The sequence below is a fragment of the Rissa tridactyla genome, chromosome 1 (assembly GCF_028500815.1).
Source record: "Rissa tridactyla isolate bRisTri1 chromosome 1, bRisTri1.patW.cur.20221130, whole genome shotgun sequence".
NCBI lineage: Eukaryota > Metazoa > Chordata > Aves > Charadriiformes > Laridae > Rissa > Rissa tridactyla.
Genome location: NC_071466.1, coordinates 16,821,227 through 16,843,769, shown reverse-complemented (window position 1 = coordinate 16,843,769; position 22,543 = coordinate 16,821,227). Strand labels below are relative to the sequence as shown.

The following is a 22,543-nucleotide window of genomic DNA, read 5'->3' as shown; positions in this document are numbered from 1 at the left end:
CACTTAAGCTGGAAAGCTGAAGTACTGCCTGGCAGGTCCAGCTGCCAGCAGAACCTCTCTTCCGGATGAAATCCGCATTATTGGTAGCATTTAAAAAATCAACCAGATAGGGAAAAATAAATAACTCGAGCTGGAAAAACAGTATTTAAGGAGCAGATAAATTACTAGGGACCACTAAAAAGCTGTTTCTTACTTTAATATATGTAATTTAATCACATTTTCAAAGCACTTAGAAAAGTATTTAAGTTTTGGTTTTAGTAGTAAGTGCTGACGGGACTCGAATCTTGGTTTTGTCCAAACGTGATTCAGAATATCTGTTTACATGTAGTTTTGAAGTGCTCCTGAAAGAGATTAACTAGATAAAATCATAATGGAAATAACATTAGACATGTATTTCACTGCAACTTACCTAAAATCAAGAAGTGGGAGATAGTGAATTTGAAAATGGTTTGAAAAAGATTTAAAAAAATATTATAACCCCTTGTAGATGGTTACAGAATAGAAACTTGCTGCTGTCTTAATTTGTTTTGCTGTTCTGCCGTTCACACACAGACACACACACACATGTGTGTCTATAGTAAATTCAGAAACCATCTTGCACGATTAATTACCTTCTTATAAGTAATTAGACTCAAAAGAATTGAGATTTACTTGGCACTATTAGTTCTTTGTTCTTCGGATTGTCTTTCATTGGTGATATTTTTTGTTTTTAACTTCTACTGTATAATGCAGAGCAAAGAAGAACAAGGGCAAAAATAGTGACACAGTTAGTTCCTTGGTATATATTGAAGGGATCTTCCAATAGAACAATTAGCAAGAATGGTTCCAAAAAAGATAAATATGGTTTATGGATACTCCACAATAAATGATAATGAGACATTGCAATTGCCTGAAAATGCAGTGGTGAATGTCTGTCTGTTGAAGATCAGCATGTTAGCTATGAGCAATAGGAGTCTGCAAAGAGTTTGTTTCACTTTCCTCCATCTGAAGAGGCTGCAGCAAGGCATAGTTATCTTCCAAGTCACTTGCAATAAAGTTTTAGAAAACTGTCCTTTGACTTAAAAATAGTGCACCAGTTGAATACATAATTCAGTATAAATTTAGTCAATTTGCTAATAGCAATAATTCTGATATTCATGAATATCTAAAGGAGGGAAAAGTAGGTGATTTTAATTTAATATATTCAGTATGTCCAATTTATTTCCTGTAGAAATGGTGTAAGCAGAATGATTTTTTGAGTAAAAATTCCAATGATATATTAAGAATACTAGATGAGCCTTACAATATAACTAATGGTTGAATTGCTATTGTACGCTGGTATGATATTATCAGCATTCAATACTGGCATTTTCTGCAGAGAGAAAGGAGAGAGAGTAAGGTCAGAACAAAGATGTGCTGGAACTTTGCTTATATCGGTACTTCTAAGAGCTCATAACAAAGCTTCTGCTATCTCAGTTTGGCCATGGGCTGTAACATTTAAAACACAAAGATGTTTTGTAATATCCATAAAATTAAATTATTTTACCTAGAAACTATACTGGAAATAAAGAATAATATAGCTTTGGATTTCAGACTTTACTGCATAGTAGCAATAATTTTTCTTCACAGATGATGACTTCCTCTGTCAGGTGGAATTCTTCAGAGTTTACTGAAATATTTATTGAACCATCTGTTGCCGCTGGTCTCTTCTCCTAAGCAGTGTCCAGTATCTCCAAAAGCTAGACCTAAAGAAGTTTGAGAGGTGTGCAATTTGGGATCACCAGAGAGTGTCAAATTGCAGACCACCGAATGCACTCTATAAGCTGAGGTAAGTGGAGAAAAAAGAATCAGAGATACTGAAATGAAAATGAAATGCCTGTAACAGTATATGGAGAAATAGATTAGATGCTCCTAAACATTTTTGGTTTTTGAAATGCTGAAATCTATAGAGAGAAATCATTAGCAACTTTGCACTGAATATGCTTTAAACATTTTCTGCAATACAAAACCATACTACATTTTTGATGAAAGCAATACTGACACCGTAGGATCTTATTGCCCTCATTTGCATAAGTTTTACAGATATCTTAAAGAAATTAACTACTTCAGCAGACCAACCATATCCTGTAATTTCATGAAAACTGAATCATACATCAGGACAAAAGCAGTCACATGGCATAAAGCGTCTTGTGAAAGCGATACAAACATTTCTTACTGTATCCTATAATTATCCAATCATAGAAAAAAGAAAAGGAGAACATTGTAAGCAAAGTATATTTGAATTTACATTCCATTATAAAGCAGTCATAGTTTTCATTTCATCAGCAAGGTGGTATGGCAATGAGACACCCACATACATACATTCTGATACTGCTTACAACATCCTTCCTTTTTTTTTTTTCATCTCAAACCTCTTCCTCAGGGAAGCATTATTTTCTACATCAAATTCAATAAACTCATTTATATAACCGGTATTCTTAAAAAAATTTGTAGCCAGTCTGCAGTGTCCTAGATAATGGCAAGCTGAGAGATTTTTGTCACTAATAAGTTCAATGGCATTAAAGTTGAGATTGCCTTGCCTACCCATAGAGCCTCCAGCTCCCATCTGAGAGGTAAAGGTAACGCATAAGGTCTTGGTAACCCACAAGGATGAATTAGATTTCATAAGGCAGCTAAAATGGCATCATATGTCTGTGTTGAGGCAACTGAATACCACCATCCCAATGGCGCCATAGCTCATAGAAATCTGATGGTCCTCAAAGTGACTTTATGGAAATATTTAACAGCTACTTTCATCAAACGTGAAAAGCCCTGCAGTCAGCCAGAAACATTCTTTATGATTTAAAGCATTTATTTTTCCTAAAAGTCATGGGTATGAACATATCAAATCTAAAGAAGTGGTGGAATGTGGTAGAATAAGTATTTTTGAAAGATTATAATCTCTAAATATTTTTTTTTCCTTTATCTGGAGTTTTTCAAATGTTAATAAAATATCTACCTTGATTTATTCTTTCAAAAAATGTATAATCCACAGTAAGGCTGCCCAGCTGTGCTACCTAGCAGGGATCCATCTATCTTGATACTGTGGGACCCACCAGTTGCAATGCCAGTAAATGGACTGCAAATCCTTGAGTCCCCTCAGGCACCGAACACACCTGAGTGTGTACACACACACACACACACACGTAGCGCAGAACGCAGAAATACTCTGCTTAACGGAATGCACATATAGAGCTATCACCCTGCTCTGTTGCGAACTAGGTGGTGTCCTAGGTATGATCTGGGAACCTGCAGGATGCTGACTCTGTGTTCCTGCGCATAACCAGGAACGTTAAGTGACAGGTAAAGTGCCTCAATGGAATACAGGGCTGCGTTTAAAGATGAAGTCAAAATTTGGTGGTGAAAAACTTTTTGGAAAAAACCTGAATCACTGTCATATCTGGCGGGTTTTGGTTCATTGTTCATACCTATCATTTTATAAAGCTCTGCATTCTCTTAGAAGTAAATGAATATTCCTAAACCTTTAAACCCAAGAGAATGGCTTGACCATAAGATGAAATGTTAAGCATCACATAAAAAAGCACAGAACTCACCTACCTTACACAGGATGCTAATTGTCTACATTTTAACTAATCTAGTATACCTTTTGTGCTATTACCTCTCTTAAGACTCTACATCCATTAACCAACTGTCTTTTGTTTCTCATTGCCAGGTGTGCATGTGAGTTTATGGTGAAACTGCTTTCAGAGACAGTAGGTTAACCACAAATGTTTTCAATAGTATAAAATCTGAAGAATAATGCCTAGCACAGGTGTCCCTGAAGCCCACATATTTAAGTTCCCTGTTACAATAGTTTCTGGTGATTGTGTTTCCAGGTGGCACCACGGGCATACTCACCCCTAACGAGCAGCTCCGTCTCATCTGACACGGTGTCGGCTGCCGTCTGGACCCTGCAGCCGTATCTCCCGGCGTGCATCAGGAGGATGTTCCTGATCATCAAATCTGCAGAGGACGCTTGCTGAAACAGGGATGAAGTGCCGCTTTAAAAGCCAGTAAATCTGTGTTGAAGGTAGTTCACAAGGGTGTTTCGTACAGTGTGAGAAACTCATGATTGCAGCTTTCTTCTTACAATGTTTATGTGCCCTAATACCCTCTTTTGAGGATTATCAGAACACTGCATTTATACAATTATTAATAGGGATTAAAGAAGAGGATTTCAGGTTTTTAATAACTTTGACTCTGCTTAAAGCACACTGTGCATATTTGCATGCTCAAAGAAAATTATTTCAAACTAGCACAAAGAAATTCATTAAAGAGATGAACAGAAATATTTTCGATGCAATCCTTGGCGTTAAAAAAGTCCTCTTAGAAATGAGGGACTTTTTCTTCCTTTTCCTCTCCCCTTCAATGCGGTGACATTTGGAGTATGTCTCTCTATTGTAATGAAATTTAGATAACTTAAAAGATAATGTTGGTTGATTTTTATTGACATAGGGGAAATTAATACAGAATATGATTGAGGAAATATGAACAGATTCTTGTTTTTGCTCTCAAAAACTGTATATGTTTAAATCTAAAACATACAATACCTGGATGAGTATATACATAGAACCAGTTCAAATTTTTAGTATTCTAGCCAAGAGTAATTACAATGTCCCAAAATTATGAGGAAAAAAGAGAAAATTTGAAAATAGAACAACCTTTTGGAGGATAAATGACTTTTGCTAAGAAACTGTATTATTTAATAAATTCAAGCAATAATATTAGATTTTGCACATACAAAATCATTCTTGTATCTAAAACTTACTGGAGTCAATAAATGTTGCTCCATCAGATTTAGTGAGCCCCAGTCCATAGATATTGTTAATTTAATATTGTTGCTACTTAGGGAAAGAACAGGTAAGTGCGAGCAAAAGTCACCCTGTGTAGCAACTGTAGTTTACTTTCTTAATTCCGTGTCCTAAAAATGTTTGCAACTTTTTGATTTAGTATAAGCATCAATAGTTTTAGTAAATTACCATAATTATTTTTGTTTCTTTCAAAGCATTACTTTTCTCTCAAGAATCAAATGGAAATAATTTTAACATACCAACCGAAGATAGACAAAATGTCCTGCAAATATTTCTAAACATCCTTATCATTGCTCCTTTGTGTGATATGTGAACCTAATGTTGTTTTTTCAACATTAATGTCAAGTTTGTATAACATTATATTATAAATTACATATAACTAATATTTTTGATACAATTATATATTTATATAATTGATATTTAATTATCATATATATTTATATAATGATATAATTATGTAATTATGTGATATATATAATACATAATTATTACACATATACAATCTATAATATACAATTCATAACTAATAATTACATGAACAATAATATAGAATTTATAATATATATCTGTTTATTATATAAATCACTATTATACTATTCCACTATTCACTATATTTAAACTCATTATTCACTGACTTTATATAATACTATATGTTAAAAATATATAATGTATAATACATTTTATACAATAATATAATATGAGATAATGTAGTGTTTTAATACATGGTATATAGCATATTATATATTCATTATATTACATTATATTTACCATCTATCACATATTGTATATTATGTTATTAATAATTGATTTCTATATAGATAATATAATGTAATGTAATATAATATAATATAATTAATATATGTTACTGGATGTTATATACAAGTGTTTATATGCACCTCCTCGGTGTTTCACTTTCAGACACATTTGTTGAGTGTTGGCATTTCCTTTCTCAGATTTTATTTACTTTGCTACCAAGCAAAGATTGGCAGTTTTTCCTTGAATGATGCTTCCTTTGTCATAATATGCCTGTGCAGTAGTTCTAATTTGAGTCATTTTGATCCTGAATGACTAGAATTGCACCCTGCATTAAAATAAAGCCTTACTATGGGTGTACATGTTGATACTTCTCTTGCTGGGCTGGAAATACGTCACTGATTCCACCTAGATTCATATTTCCCCTTTTTTTTGGCACATGCTCATTCTATGCTCAGGTAGTTGCACTCAGATCTTTATCCTTCTTGATCATTTGCAAATCATGAGCTTCCACCTTATAACCAGTCGTCCAAATATGCATGACCTTGTGCTTTGTATTACATTTCTTGTCTGTTCCCATGTGTTATTTTCATCATCTGCTCTATTGGTAATATATCCAATTTTGTACCATACAATTGTCATTTGCATACTTTTATCTCTTATGCCAAGGTCATTAAAGACAAGATGAAATAGGATTGGTTCCAAGATCCAATCTTCTATAATTTATTTTTTTTTTTTTCTTTCTAGGCAGAATTCCTTTTCAGCACATCTTGGCACACCTTCTTCAGCCAATCTTCTCTTAATTTGCATTTTTGGAACTGAACTTGTCCTAATATTCCATGTAGCACTAAGGCGAAATCTTTACCGAAGCATATTCACATGCAAAGAAGGAAAAGAGAGGCAGGACATCGAGGTTGCTACTGAGACCAAAGTGAATATGGGCATGACCTGTAGCTTAATAACCCTGTAGATCCAAGAGTGTGAACACAATGGCAGTGTTTTGCCTTTTGAAGTGGTCTCATTAATGCTGTTGCTGGAGGGAATATACTCAAACCAGTCAGGCCATAATGCAATTCCTGTATTCTTGCTCTGGCACATCGGAAATCACAGCAGTGGAAAAGAATATCTGAGTACTCTGCAGCTCTAAATGCAAAGGAAGAGCACACACTCCTGTCAGGAGTCAACTTTGGGGTGCAATTTTTTTACATTGTTTGCACAGCAGCATTTACCAGCCATTGAAACACGGGTTGCTCAAGATGATTAGTGATTCTGGTACAGAGCCTTAGCTATTAGAAGGATAAGGCCAGAATCAGTCCACATTTGTCCTCTCTTGAGGGTAATTTACATTTAATGTGTGTTTTGTTGTTAAGTGGCAGGAAAAGCATAATGGATACAACTGCCTGGTTTGATTGCTCAGGAGCTGTTAAAAATCTTGTCTGTCACTCTAACTTCCAGAGGGTTCACGACTGTGTGAATCCTAATATTCTTATCAGCAAAAATATACGTATTTCGTCTGCACACCTGTGTAACTGGGCAGACAAGCAGCAATTGGAAGAATCATTGCTGTAAGTGGAGAGCAGTGCAGTACAATAGATCCCCATGAAACACTTACATTTATTACAGCATAACAGGATGTGCAGCCAGCATGGCTTAGGATGTGTGAGCGGAAAGAAATTAAACTCACTGTGTTTCATACAGATGGATATATGCTCAGACATTAGATTCTTGATCATGGGAAATAATGAGACATTTTAGCTTCCATTTAGATGGGTAGGAGCTATGTTTGAACAGGACCTCTAAAAACTACCATATTATTTGCTGTTCAGTGGTATTTATAAAGTGGTCTTTATGAATTTTACAGACTCTTCCAAGTCTTGGAAGAATGATTATTTTGTTGGTCAATTTATCCTGTAATGAGAGGTTCAAGGCCATAACAGGGTCGGGGGAGGGGGGGGGGGGGGCGGGTTAAACTGATGTGCTGGCCTTCCAAACCTTAAGAAAATCTCCGCACCATGTCATTGCAGCTGCTGCTTAAATGTCAGTGATTACATCCAGTTTAAAAAAACTGCTAAGTGGGAATGCAGCAGAGACTCCATTAGCAAAAGTATCTAAGGTCAGAAACTTTGTCTTGTGCTTTTAGTCTGCTCTCAGTGGAAAAATACATAATACTTCAGCAAAAGTAGAGACATACCCTCCCCTTTGGGGAAGACAAAAACTGGGTGATGTAGATGCAAACAGCATAGAAAGATCTCTCATCTGGACTAACGTGAGTTAGAACAGCCTGGTGTATCAGCAACCATATGCTCCCACTATTATTAAATGCTGAAATTAGTGGTATTCAAATTTATTTGTCTACATCTAAATTTCAGCTTTATTAAGGGTACATTTTTAAAAGCTGCTTTTTATTCCAGTAATTTTATGCTCTTCTGTGACACAGCATATTTTGTTATAAACGCACTATGTCAAAGTAGCACTTTATTAGAAAAATCTGTATTCCTTGGTGTTCTGAATATTATATATTAGCCATTTAGCCAAGTATCAAAAGTATTTATATTTGTTCAGTACAAACTTCTACTGTGTGGAATATAACTTGGACTTGGTTTAAAAGCCAACTTCTAATGATTTTAAGGAAAAGTAAATGTAACCTTCAAGGCCAGCATCAGCTACAGACCTACTGTAACACTGAACACACTCCTGGTCTTCATTAAGCAGCGAGTAAATAATAATAAAGCTGTTGATGCTATCTGTCATGACTAATAGTTCTCTCTAGGACAACAAATTATTGTATAATTCATATTATGCTCCTGAGTATCCCATTCATCAGGTTCTGGGCAGCTGAGTGCTGAGTGCTGTGTCAATCCATCGTCCTCTCTGCTCCAGCCTGGCGTGTTATCTGAGGTCATAACTGTGTCTGCAATATATCTAATTAGCTTTACCTGTAAGGTATTGCTTGAAGTAATTTTTCGAAAGAATCAGTGCCACCTATATATAACATTTGCTTTTGGTGTGGAGATACTTCCCCAAACTCAAAAAGGCTCCAAGGAGCATGTAATATGCATACTTCACCCTGCGAGAATCACTGTGTTGGATTTGTCTTTTGCGCCCATTACCCTAATGCTGGGGATTTGCAGAGGGAAAAAAAAAAATCTAACTTGCAGAGACCTTACTGTTGGTGAATGAATGCTTCTTCAGCCATCCCACATCCTCACAGAGAGGAAGTTGTGTGTGGAATTTTTTCCTTTCCATTTCATAAATCCCAAGAGGTTGTGGGTTGCTTTGCAGTAAAGTAACTTTTACATATGGTTCTTCAAGTGAAAAGAATTACATTTATTCTTCCTGTGAGAGTGAGTTCATTATCTTGAGCCAGTTGCTAGGAAACCTCCCTGTTAATCTGTCCATTCATTTGCTGAGTTTTTATCTCTGAGCCGAGGTGGTTCTCTCGGTATCCAACCTTTTCTTCTGAAGGCTTTGCACAAGAACAATCTATAATCTGCCTGCATTTGAAATGGAGCTCATAGTTACACCAAAGAGCACTTTTTTAACATCTAGTCAGTCTCTTGTTTACTTCCCCCTACCTCTTCCGTGGAAGAATTAAACGTTGGTTTGATTATTGCACAGTTTATCACGTATGTTCAAACTACAGAATCATATGCGGAAAATATATATGAAACCTAGGAACCTTAAATCTTTGTCCCGTCACTATATCAATCCTAGCTTTCATTTAATCTGTTTCTAGTGCTGCTCATTTTCCACTTCCCTTCCTCACTCCAGCTGCAGTTCTGTGAACGTAGCTGATTTATCTTGGGAAGAGGGACAGAAAGGCAAGGAAGTTTAAAATACTGGGTAGTCAATAGAGATGATGTGGCGACTCACAGCTCTCAGCTTCTGCACTGCAAAGGCCTGGAGTCTAGAAAGTCTGGCTATTATTGTACCAAGGATTCAGGTTGGGAACTCTACCTGGACAACATGCAGTGAAAATTGTCCCTCTGCTTGGGAAGAATATGTCTAAAAAGAGTAGTGAGACTATTATAAATGATAAGATTCAATGGAAGCTTAAATCAATGGGAAAAAAGAGTGGGCGAACACCGACTGCTGTTGCAGGAAAACTTTCATGATGAAAGCCTAAGGGGTGTTTAAGTCATTTCTTTACTATGACTACAGGGGTTTACTGAGGCTTGCTGGCTGTCATCTAAATCTCTTGACAGTGAGAAGTGAAGATGCTTTCCTGCAAAGTGCTTTCTATAGAGAAGAGAATGCTTGGGAGGTACAAAAAGCTCTAAAAGTACCTAAACATTTTGTAAGGTCATATTCTGTATAAACTGAGAACAGTAAAACAATGGTCTATAATTAAATGGGACTGAGATTTGATCCTGAAGAAGACTGACCTAGATTGTTAATGCTATCTTATTCAGCTTAAATGATTATTGAAAATATATGGAAGTTTTTACAGATAACACACAAGTTAGGTGAATTCCTGACTCATATATAATTTGATTTAGCAAAATAGCCTTTATTAATGAAATCCAGTATGAGTAAATTGAAAAATGATTTCACAGTTGAATCTTGATTGTTTGACATTTTTGATTAGCAGTGGAGTTTATTTTTGGTTTATTTTTATCTCTTTATCTGAACCAAATTAATGATCTTACAGAATAACCTCATGGCAATGTTAGTTTTGTGCCATTAACAGTAAGTGCGAAATAGCAATACAATAAAGTTCTTTTAAAGTATGCTGGCAATTTATATGTGCATTATGATGGATAGTTGGCTTCAAGCCAACTTCTGTTCATAACACATTTAGGACAATTTAAGTGCAATTTCATGCAAATTCTCAGGTTTGAACACATCAACCACTTGCCCGTTTACTGCTCATGATGTTTACAAATTGCAAATATTTAATCTGTTAAAAAGCAGCAGATTTCTCTGTTGATATAGTGATAAAGGAAAATTATATTCTGAATTCTGTCTTTTAATCATATAAGCACTTTTTTGAACAAAGACAATGAAATTATCTTTACTGGTTTTGTTGTGATTAATGGTATGTGGTAGTATAATAATTGTAGTATAGTAGTACCCAGTTTGATGCAGGTTGACTGAGGGATACCTGATAATACACAAGCTGCATTTTCCTCATCTATAAGAAGTAAAAAAAGATGGGTTTCAGGGTTTTCAGGTTTTCAGAATTATCCAGTGGAGGTGCCCTTCCAGTGGCAGTATTTTTGAGCAGTTTTCGTAGATAAAGCAAGAATAATAAAAACAGTTGCTTTGGGTGAGCAGTGGTGGTTGGGAGTGGATGTCAGAGAGCACTGATGTATTTGGAGAGGGTAGGGAGGACTTTAAAGTGCAGCTTGAATTGCTGCAAATGAGTTTGATTCATTTTACTGAGAGAAGGCAGAGGAAGAGATGAAGTTAAATGAGTATCAGATGTCAGGTAGTGTGTCGTGTACTGGGGTAGTTTTGAGAAATCTAGGGATTAAAGAAAACGTAGAAAAAGTATTGAAAATGGGAAGGAATGAGAAAAAAAGATGGGGCATGAAATGGCAATCTTCAGGACAGAGAGGCCCATTTTACTCATGTTGCTAGATTTGTGTTCTGTATCTGAGTTGTTATTACCAGGAGAAAAAAGGAAAAAAAGACCAAGTAATATGGGGCATCTGTGCTTCTGTTTAAAGATGTATAAAGCGGGAAAAGAAGAGCATGGAGCTACATATAAAATTTGAGTGGAAGGGTGGCGGTAGTGATGGATGAAGATGACAGAAATGAAAGCAAAACCCAGCTGGGACAAATGTGGCATTTTGAGAAGACATCAAAACAGGAAGAATAAAGAGCAGACACGTGACTTGGATTTCATTTGTGCGCTGCAGGAAGAATGTTGTGACAGCCATAGGTGAACAGAGATTTATTAGAAGGGTCTATAGATGATGGCACGCATCAACTCTAGCAAAAACAGCTTCCTAGGTGAGAAATAAAAAAGGCAATGAGGAGAGGGAGAGAGAAAAGGAAAACGGAAAACTCTTCCTGGTGGCCAGCCAGAAAGAGTATTCTCCTCTTGAGACTCTCTCCAGTGCAGTAGCCGGTGATGAGGAAGACGATGAGAATTATTTTTTGCCTATTTTTCTCCTAGTTTTGTAACCTTTTCTTTGGCACCTAGTCAAACTTCCTATATGTTAATGTTGATGGGAATATGTTAATTAAGAGCAATTGTTACACAGTGATTGATTGTTAAGCTTCTGAGCACGTATATTGTTGGATAATACTCATTAGGTATTTACATGCCTATTATCTACTTCACTGCACACTGTGGTTTGGTTTACAAAAGAAGAGACAAAGAAAGGGGGCGGGAAGGAGGGGTGAATTTCAAGCCAGTGGGAGCTTCTTCCCATGAGACCCCGCCATAACGACACGATTGGGGTTTGCCAGTGCAAGGCCACGGCAACAAAACCAAGAGATGAGCACAGTAAAAACTGCAAGGGAGAAATTCTGCCAGGTAGGCTCTGGAAAACACTGCCATAAGAGCTGGGGAGAAAGGATGCAGAGCTGGAAGGGAAAAACATCAGAGCTGCAAATGGAAGGCCTTAGTGTTAGTAAGGCTGATATTGATCAGGTGTTCAAACAATCGGACGCGCTGTTATAACCCAGATTAACAAGCAGTTAAATGATCCATTAGTGCCAAGTAAACAAGGGAAAGAACGGACTGCGGACTGTCATGAAATATCCTTTATTTACCCCAGGATTTTTCTCTTTAGAATCTTTCTTGTAAACAGGGGAAATACAAAATACCTTAACAGAATAAACCATAAAAATTATGTGACTGTATTTCATGACTTTTTTATTACAAATTCTTTTTATAGAAATTGGTATTCAGGAATGTTAAGAGAATCGCATTTTCCAAAATGCTCTGTTATCTCCTGTCTCCAAAGTAAAATTAAATAGAGGAGACGTTACTTATCATCTCTCTCCCTTACTCTCTATTCATATCCAAAGCCACAAGCACTTGGGCACACCAGTTTGTGTGCTTGCTTCACTCTAGGAAATGGTCAGAGTGTCCCATTCTAACGTAGCATGCAGGTACGTCTATAAATTCAGTTAGTGGACTGGGACTGTTTTTATCTTGGAAGTAACACATGGTAAAGGGCATTATTTGACCATGGTCTTCATTGTGTTCAGATTTTGGGTTGCAGTTACCAGTCATAAAACAAATTTAAAAGGTTTTTTGACGAGAAATACTTATTCCATTTTGTACCCTCCGTAGTTTACAAGAAATTTGCGTTACCAAAAGACAAGCTATTTTTTTTTAATTTTGAAACTGCTTCTGATCACTCAAGTGTTTAACTACTGTAGCGTGACAAACGTGCAAAACCTGGTAATGAGCATAGGGCTGAAATATCTGGAGATTTGAGTTGACAGTAATGGCTCTGTTCAGCCTCTTCCATCAGCAGGAAAGTAATGCAAGAAACAGTGAAACAAATTGATAGCAATGAGGTTGATATAGCAGTATTACCCTGAACAGAAATTCTCTGTGCGCAGAGCACATACCTTCTACAAGACTTTTGACAACTATTGCTGTTTTCCTCAGCGTGGGGAAGAGGGATTGTGTTAAATAAACCCCCTATTTAATTAGCCTTGTTTGGTTTTATGTCCAATAAAGAGGAAAGACATTATTATTAACAGCCCGCTGTTTTAATTGATTCCATGTAGCGTAGAACTTAGTGCTGCCTATTTAGAAAATGCTTAGGAAATGTTAACCTTAACTTCTTAAATATGATTAAAGTACTACAACAAACTAACAAGAGACTTGAAAATGTAATGAAAGGTACAAATTTATGCTCTCTTACGGGTTCTAAGTTATCAGATTGAAGTCTCCAGTGCTAGACAGTAGTTAATGTATTGTCCAGTCTGTATCTACTGGCCTTTTAGAAGTAGTTTTCAATTCACTTCCATGTGAACAAATGACCACTGTAAAATATAACATGACAAGTTGTGCTTATTGCTTCCCATGGTGGCAGTTGCAGTTAAGATCAAAGACCAAGAAGATATTGAGACTAAATCACTTTCCTGAGTCTGAAAGGTACTCATGCAGGTCAAGGTGAGGGACACTAAGAGCAATGCTGCTCCTTACTAGTTTGTGGGTAACCACAATAAATCACTTTGCTTGGCTGCTATAAAAACAGTATCAGCTTTCAAACACAGAGTTGGAATGATGATAGCTGGATGAAAATCTACCCGCAAAATCTGACATCTTTAGCTAGAAAAGGGATACCTCCAGGTCAAAGTTAAGGTCAGTGGAGATCTTGGAAAAATCTGAATAGAATTTTGAACAGGACTGCTGGATTTGGCACAGAGTACGGAAGATCAAAGTTACCCTACTAAAAACAAGAACACCTATGTTTTCTATGCTCAAGAGCTCACTGGTGTTGCTAGAAGGAAATCTTGGCAATTCAGACTTCCATGCAAAATTGGTTCTATTAATTACACAGATTACTCCTCACAGACCCTAAAATGTTATTGGATCTTTTGGTAGACAAAGACTTAAATAATGCCAAAGGATTCTGGCTATTTGTAACCCTTTGCCTTATTGTTCTGCTACCAAGTGTACTGTGGAGTCAGCATAAACAATATTTGGGATGTTTTCCTCTCCTAGAGTGCAGTCTGCAGCTGTCATGACAGAGGAGTTTGGTCTCTATTCCTTCATATATCTTTAATGCACAGCTTTGTTCAGCTTGATTCCCTTACCACACTTATCTTCTTGCCAAGCAAGTCCCTGAAATACCTAAATTGCTGTAGGTACTAATAATAACGGCATAAACCACCTTCAATTTGTATAAAAATTAGTTCTCAGTATGAAAAATGAGAACACTATTTTTTTTGGTACTAAAGCTACAGATATAATTTAAAACGAGAAAAGCAATATATGTTATTAAGAGAAACTTTTAATTTTCCTTTTAATTGCAATTGCTAGGGAGCATGTAATTTTAGCAAGTTGAAATTTATCTACAGCCCAAATAAATATTACTTTGGTGACAGATTTTATAACATCACATCAGAATGTTCACCATACTTAACACCTGGGTCTCCTGAAAGTAGGAGAAATGCAATCAGTGGTGAGAGGTTGACAATGGTTTTGCAATTAACAAAACCCATTCAAATAATGTTCAGTCTCTCAGGCTTTCAAACAAATAAACAAAAGCCAGAAAAGTGAACGTTTTTTTATCAGATAAAGTATCTGTGTGCACAGAACAAAATGGATTTATAGTTCTGTAACTTCATGCACGCAAAGGATATTATTTCTCTTAAATGTACTGCACTAAAAAGTATTTTGTTCATGATCAACTCATGCAATTTTTAAAAAAATATTTCATTCAGAAATGCAAAATAAGGGATATAGATAGAACTCTATCAGATCTCAAGTTTTCTTCAAGTTCCTTTCTTCTGCATTCTTAAACCTGTGTCTTTATCATATTGTGTATCACTCCTTTGAAACCGGATAGGTGAAAGGAGCTTACGTGATAGGAGAAACAGGAGAGTATTATTTCATCTTGCTTTCCCCTAGTCATGCTTTAGGTTTTAACAGAGTAGAGACATACATTTTCATCCTTGTGATTAATTTCACATGCTTATGTGGTTAACAGAAATGATATTGAAACACAATTGACAACATCCCACAAATGAGTAGTTATGGGAATTATAGAGTTTTTGTGTCAAAACACAGAAAAATTGCTGTATTACCACAATCGTTATTTTCGAGTTTTGCATCTCTCAACTGATATTCATCTTCATTTTGGGACAATGCAAAAATCAAGATATGCCTTTTGGTGAAGGGAGATCTACATTTATTTTAATCACTACTTTCAAAGAGGGAGAAGGATGTGTCATATTATGTTTCCAACAGCATTCAGAAAATTTCAGTGACGATTGTCCTAACAGGGTCAGGTTTTGGTATCTCTGTTCCGAAATGGAGTGTTTCCCTGCCCATCCCGCCTGTAATGTGTTAATAGGTATTTTCACTCCTCTTCCAGTTGATCCAAGCCTACTCTTCCATTTTGTCTTTAGAGTGAAAACCATAAAAGAAATATCTTGCAAGTTAAATGAGTTAGGAATGCAAGTAAATGAAGCATGGCCTGACCATCTCTTGTGTAAGCAATCTTGTAGAGGCAAATGAAGCTAGTACAGTCTAAAAATATCAGGGTTTGATGCTTCATTTTGGTATTTCTTTAGAGTTGCATAATATTTCACTATTTCAACCCTGGTTTAATAGTGACAAAGTAGGATCTAATTTTGTAATATTTTACAATATATGCAATGCCTTCTTTTCAGACTGATTTTATTTTCTGAACTGCTGAAGTTTGCTGTTTGTAAAACGGATACAGCATTGACTCTATTATGAGTGATTAATACTATTTTCACTTTGTAAAGTAGCAGTGACTCTTTAGCAACACAATGAGGATAAAGTCACAAACTTATATCAAAATAGCTGGTTAAATCTACCGGGTTTTGGCAAAATTTTAGCCATGTCAGGACAATTAAAGGAAACATTAATTTCAGTGAGTTTTGCATGAATATTTGCCTGAAAATAGTCCCAGTATGTCATCTACCAGGTTCTCAATTTGAATGAGCCTTACTTCTATCACTTTGAAGGCTTTTACTGGTACAAATGAAATTAATGAAGAATTCTTGTTGAAAGATCTACAAAATCCTATTTTCATAAACCAGATTTACTTTGATAGGAGAAAAGCTGTCAGAAATTTTCTAGCCTGAGGATTCTTCCCAGCAGTTAAAAATTCCCTTCATCACAGAAGATGCTGAAACACACTGAAGGAACCGTGTAACACATTTTAGATTTTAAATTTTTGGAAATGACTTGAAGTTAAATTGTAATCATAGGATGTTTTCTTGAATAAAAGAATGTTTTAACCTCTAAGTAAAAAAAAAAAAAAGAATTGTAGTTTTACTTCCTATATATTTAGTGCTGGATTTTGAGTATTGAACTTCCTCAAACGAAGATAAGTATGCTAAGAACTTTCACACCTTGTATATATCTTACTAATGTTTTTCAATTAAAAAGTTTATTGAAGTAAAACCAAACTAAAAAAAAAAACAAAAACAAACCAAACAGCCTGAAGTGAATATAGTATGACTTCCACAGAGGCAAGCAGAAGAATAAATTGATTGTAGCTGACAAGATTTTTAATGCAAAGTTAACTTCGCTACATTGTAGTCAAATTAGATACATTAACTTTTAAAATTTCCTGACCTTTGTGAGCTCCATTTTTCTCTGTTAACATAGCATGGACATTTGATTTACATTTCATTAGTGGGAAGATTGAGTTAAATGACTGTAGATTCTATTTCCAAACTTGTTCATAATAAGAGATTTCTTTCTACTAAGAGAAGTTCAAACCATTTTACATGGAACAGGTTGGAATTACTTCATCATACCGTTTAATCATATTAAATTGTTTTTGAATCAAGAGGTAATATTTGAAATTGGTATGCATGTTTTTTCCATATGATTCTTATTGACTTAAATAAGGGTTGCACAGCTAGAACCTACCTCAGGCAGGGGAGTTTGAAAATATACTCCTTGCTATTCAGATATTAAAATATATGCTAGGCAAGTAAAAACATTGGGAGGTAAGGACATTCCAACAGTCATGTTATCTGCGAGACAGACATCAATGCATATAGCATCATCCTTTCTATGTTAAAATCAGCAGAAGAATGTGAGGAGGATTTGATTCAAACTACTTTCTGTTCCCTCACAAACTTCATCAGATGCCTCACCAATAATAGTATGTATAAGTGTACACTTAATATCTTCATGATTAAAACTACTTGAAGTAATTCTAGTGACCTGCAGTTTGCACCTCCTCTAGCTATCATTTCTTTCCAACATTACTGAAACCAGTTATCTGTCAATTTAGTCAGAATTTGGTAAATGGGAGACATGTAAAAGCATGCAAATTTCTATCAGTTCACAGCACACAGATGACAAACACATGGTCACTTACTGCCTTGATGCTTTCAAAGTGTCCACCTTCTTTTTCAAAGTCAATTGGCTGCCCATTGAGTGTCCAATAGAAAGTGACATCTAGTGTGCTGTCATGAAGGGCTTTGCAACTGAGGACAACACTTTCTCCAACCGTTAACTCTATCTTCTTGGGAGTCAGCTCTATTCTTGTAGGTTCTTGAAATATGGAAGGATTAAAAATATTTAGATGGAAGTCTAGTTATACAGCAAGGCCAAATTAATATGATTGAGTTCTGCTTAGCCTACTCAGAGCTTACATTTACTGTTTGTTTCAAATACATGTCAAATATTGAAACATTCATAATGCACACTAAAACATGGCAGTGGTGAACAGAAGGTACTGACGGTTTCATGGAAGCAATAAGGCAGGATCCTAAACAATGATCTATAGGATTTCTGAGATTGAGACTGATTCCTGATGTAATGGGTCTTTCCACTTCACTCTAGAGTGGTGAAGTAGTTCTGCAAGGGCACCTCAGGTTTTGGGGGAAGTCTCTTCCTCCTGCTGGTCCCTGCTGTCACAAATTTCCATTCTTCTGCATTGATGCTCCCCCCCCCCCCCCCGGCTTCCTTCTCTGTGTGTCAGCTTGGGAGATTTTACTTATAGAATTATTTATAATCAGAGAGATTTAATATATATACAAAGCCTTCTGATGTATGTCTACAATACAACAGCTGGAGGATGCAACCTGATACAGGAATACAATGTTTGACCAGATGGAGGTTAGCCCCCCAGCTTGTTGGAAATGCTTTTTTATTCTGCCTGTACAATGCTGGTGTATGGTTGTCGGGGGATTCTAAGTAATAATTAAATATTAGTAAAGAGAAATCATCATTATCATCAAAGTATTTTTTCATACCTTTAACAGATACTGATGCAATGATTTCTGCAGATCCAAATACATTTACACCTTGGCATAAGTACCGTCCTTCATCAGACTTGGAAGCATTCAAGATTCGCAGGCTCCCATGTGGAAGAATAGTTATCCTGAAAGTGATAAATACATAAATGTATAAATATATCTCCCATCCTAACAGCCAAATTCCATGATGATATATTTTAGAGCTAATAAATAGGATTAAGGACTGCTGCCTCTGTAGCAAGGGATGATGAAGATGATAACTGAATTCTCTTCTGTTTCAAAACGGTTGTAATAAACCCATTTTATTCCTTCTCCTTCCTTAGTTCAAAAAGTTTCAGGGTGGCATCAGTGGATTAGTATCCTTTGACACTTATCGGTGGTGAATTTTAATGAACCTTTTGTAAAAAGTAAAAAAGGTAATTCTTCATAATTTGTCTTTAAAGTTTCACTGCTATGGTATTGTCAAATCACATTTCAATATCAAGCACAGGCTATTCCATTTAGAAAAAAATGACCTTAAAAATAAAATCTGAGAAGAATGGTAAGTAAAATGTAAAAGAGGACTAGAAAAAAACCCATAAAATTAATTGTATCTGGTCAAAATATGATTTATGGCATCACTACACAGTGTAGCATAGGGACTTAAATGATCTCTGTTTTTTTGTGGCTCAGTTTTTATTTTTTTCTTTGAGTCTTGTATGATTGCAGATACGTTACATCTCTAGGTAAGTAACCCCACTGAAGCATACTCACGAGAAATGTTCAACAGTTTACATTTAGGAATTTCAAATTTTGGCTTTGCTTACACAGTATTAATCATGAAGTCTATGAAGCTACATAGAGGTGAAAATTAACACATTTTTGCTGTTCTAAAATGACAAATCCCCTGAATTTATTATACGTTAAAACTGTGGCCCTGGAAGAGCAGTAAATGATCATTGCTCCTTTCCTGACACAGGAAAACTATAAGCCTAAATGGAGCATGGCAACTCTTACGTGGTGTTTAAGCCAAGCCCCGGTTGCAGAGGTTGTATATCCTTTCCCAGGTTGGGTAGTGGTTATGGCTCTCTCAAAGGGCACGGGAGGTGTGGATTGGGAGCCCTCCAGCAGGCAAGGACAGTGAAAGCAGATAATCCTCAGCAAGTGCTTTCAGGTATCACATAGAAGTAGAGGAGGAGATGACAGAGTGCTTTCTTGTCCTGTATTTTGAAAGTAAGACAAGACCTCTCCGTGTGTCAGAGAAAGAATCAGGCTAAGTAAGTGGGTGACTCTTCCCCAGCAATGGTTGGACTTTTAGATATACCTCTCCAGAGAGGACTTTCTATCTGTTAATATAGTGACTAGCACTCCTGCTGGGAGTCCCCTGTTGAGGCTATGATCAGAAATCATAGAGGGTACAATGTTGTGGTTTACTCTTGAGAAGTATTTAACCAGGAGTAAGGCACTTTGATCATCCTGATTAACAGGTCACGTTGGGCTGCTCAGCAGACAAAAAAAGGAAAGAACTCCCTTTCTAGGCTGGGTGTGTTAGCATGCAAAGCTGAGTTACCTTTGTTTTAAACTAGGAGTGATTTACTAAAGGCTTAAGATTCAATAATGTGCTCAGACTAAATCACTAATCTGAGACTGCATATCTATTTTTTTTTTTCCTGACTCTTCTCTGACCGTTTGTGAAAAATGGTGTTTTATTATCTGAGGTTTATAAACATTCCGGTGGAGAAAACTGAATTTCATTCCAGTGAAAAATGTACTCCCATTCACTTCAGATGTGAAACCACTCACTGCCTTTAACGGAGAGACAGAAGAAAATAATAGCTTCAAAAGTGAATGGGGCAGAGGAAGGACATGTCAACTCTCAAATTCCCAGTGAAATCTGATGATGCATCTCCCATCTTGCTCTAAACAAATATGTATCAGTATTTGAATCGCATCATTTGTCTAAAGGTAATTTTATAGAAAATTTAATTATATTAAAAAATTGCCTCTGTATCAGAGTTTTGAGGTTTTGGTTTTTTTCGAACAAATTAAAAGGCCTGAAATCTTGTTATGATATGTCACATCTTTGAAGAAACAATCTGCTTTAGGAACTGACAGGGACGTAAGTTTCCTTCCTTTCCTCTTGGTGTAAGTTTTGTTCTCTTATCAAGATGCTCTGTGATCAATGCTCTGAGGACATCGTATCATTAGTATGACAATAACCTTTGCAGAACAGTAACAGTTTTCATCAATATACTGTCAGCATCAGAAAAATGAAAGGACACTCCTACAGTGTTTACAAATTATAAAGGGTTATACGCAGTGTAAGTCCTCATATAAAACTGTTTTTCATTCTGAGCTCGGAGGAAAAGAAAGTTAGCTGCATATTGAAGATTATCTAATGAATCTTATACATGTTATCAGCTACATTTCTATTTAGCTAAAAGCTCTTGCTATCCACGAGGAAAAGAATAATCGCTCAATCAAAGGGATTGCAAGCACATTTGCTGGTGAATTATTTGGCTCAGAAAATGATACTTTCCTTAAAATGCCTAGCGTTCATCTGTTCTCCCTTTTTTTGTGTTTGGGAAAAAAGCCAGAGGCTGGTTATGATGGAAACTGAAATGCTTTATTTATTCACATAACACTTGCTGCACACAGCGGGAACATAGACTTCTCCTCCCTCCCTGCCAATATCTCTCAGTCATGGAGAGACCACCTGCGTAGTATGTCTACATATTTTAATAAGAAAATACCATAGCAAAAGGTTTTTTAGTTTCATAAATAAAAGGGAAGCAAAAAGAAAAGAAATGGGGTCAAGGTAGAGTTAAGGATAATTTGGGGAAAAACCCTCTAAAATATTAACTTATTAAAAACTGAGGGAAAGATGATGATAATAGGTAAATGGATAGAGGAAGAATGGATGAGGCATCAAGGTGATAGTTTAGAAATTATTTTATGTAAATATAAGAAAAACTCATTGTAATCACATAAAGGAGATAGATGTTGTGCAGTCAAGGACCTGAAAAATTGGCACATGAGCTTATCGTCTATGTAGAAAAATGTTTTCATCTGTCTAATAACACGGAGAAAAAGAGGTGAGCGTTGATGTCTCAGAATCAATAAGCATGTTGACTTAAGATCAACAGCAACAAAGGATTTTAGCAGGAATTATTAGGAAAAAATAACCAACTTACAACAGCAAATGGACATGAGGTAAAATTCAATATGATTTAACTGAAGTACACTGACTGAGACTAAATTGTCATAATATTTAATAAGAAACATTTTCTAGAGAAAATAAATGCAGATTTGACCTTCCACAGGTTTCAACAATTTTTTGCATGATGAAATTCACGACTGCTTAAACAGATTTAATACAGAAATTTAAGATGGTTAAGAAACTTGTTGAACAGAAGAGAAATAGTTTTTTTGGAAGAGAAAGGATTCTTTGAACTATTATCTTACTTTTCAAAAAGAAGGATTCTAGAAATTTGATGAAATAAACAGTTCATTGACACAGAAGATCAGCAAACATGAGGGCTTTGATGACCCTGAGCACCAGACTCATAGAAAAGCAGTGAATGTGTCTCTGAACTAACATTACTGTGCAGCAAAGGCAAATGCAACCCTAGAATATATCAGATACCAACGTGCATTGTGGAAGTATTAATACATAAAGTGCTGAGGAGATATAATATGGAATATAGTACAATTTGATCATCAGATCAAAAAGATACAATCAGAAAGATTAATTCTAATCAAGCTGGTAACAGGAGGGTCATCAGGATGACCAGGGAGGAAAGAAAACCTTTCATTCTAGAAGCTGTTAGTAAAATGAAAGCTAAAATATCTGCATGTGAGGTGAGTTTCTATATTACATGTTAATTTATGTATCTTCTCAGTAGAGTCAGTGGAGCTTCTATTAATAGTAAAAATATTTAGATGTCTAATTCACATTGTAGGTATCTACACTCAGATATCTCAACCTGGAACTGAATTTCACCCTCTAATCTTGATTTAGCTCCCCAGACCTAAGTGCCTGTTATGACGTGACGTCATTTGAGGGACAAAGTCCTAGCTGCTGTTCACAT

At 35.9% G+C, this 22,543-nt stretch overlaps 1 protein-coding gene across 1 annotated transcript in view; it reads right to left on the bottom strand.

Moving 5' to 3' along the window:
* The window catches only part of CNTN5 (contactin 5), a 260,804-nt gene that overhangs the window by 52,412 nt on the left and 185,849 nt on the right, over positions 1–22,543 (bottom strand). The window contains exons 12-14 of the mRNA XM_054187800.1: positions 18,471–18,598; positions 17,591–17,766; positions 3,877–3,997 (exon numbers count right to left, since the gene is read on the bottom strand). Of these exons, the coding sequence (XP_054043775.1) occupies positions 3,877–3,997; positions 17,591–17,766; positions 18,471–18,598 (425 nt within the window). The remainder of the gene's footprint in view (positions 1–3,876; positions 3,998–17,590; positions 17,767–18,470; positions 18,599–22,543) is intronic.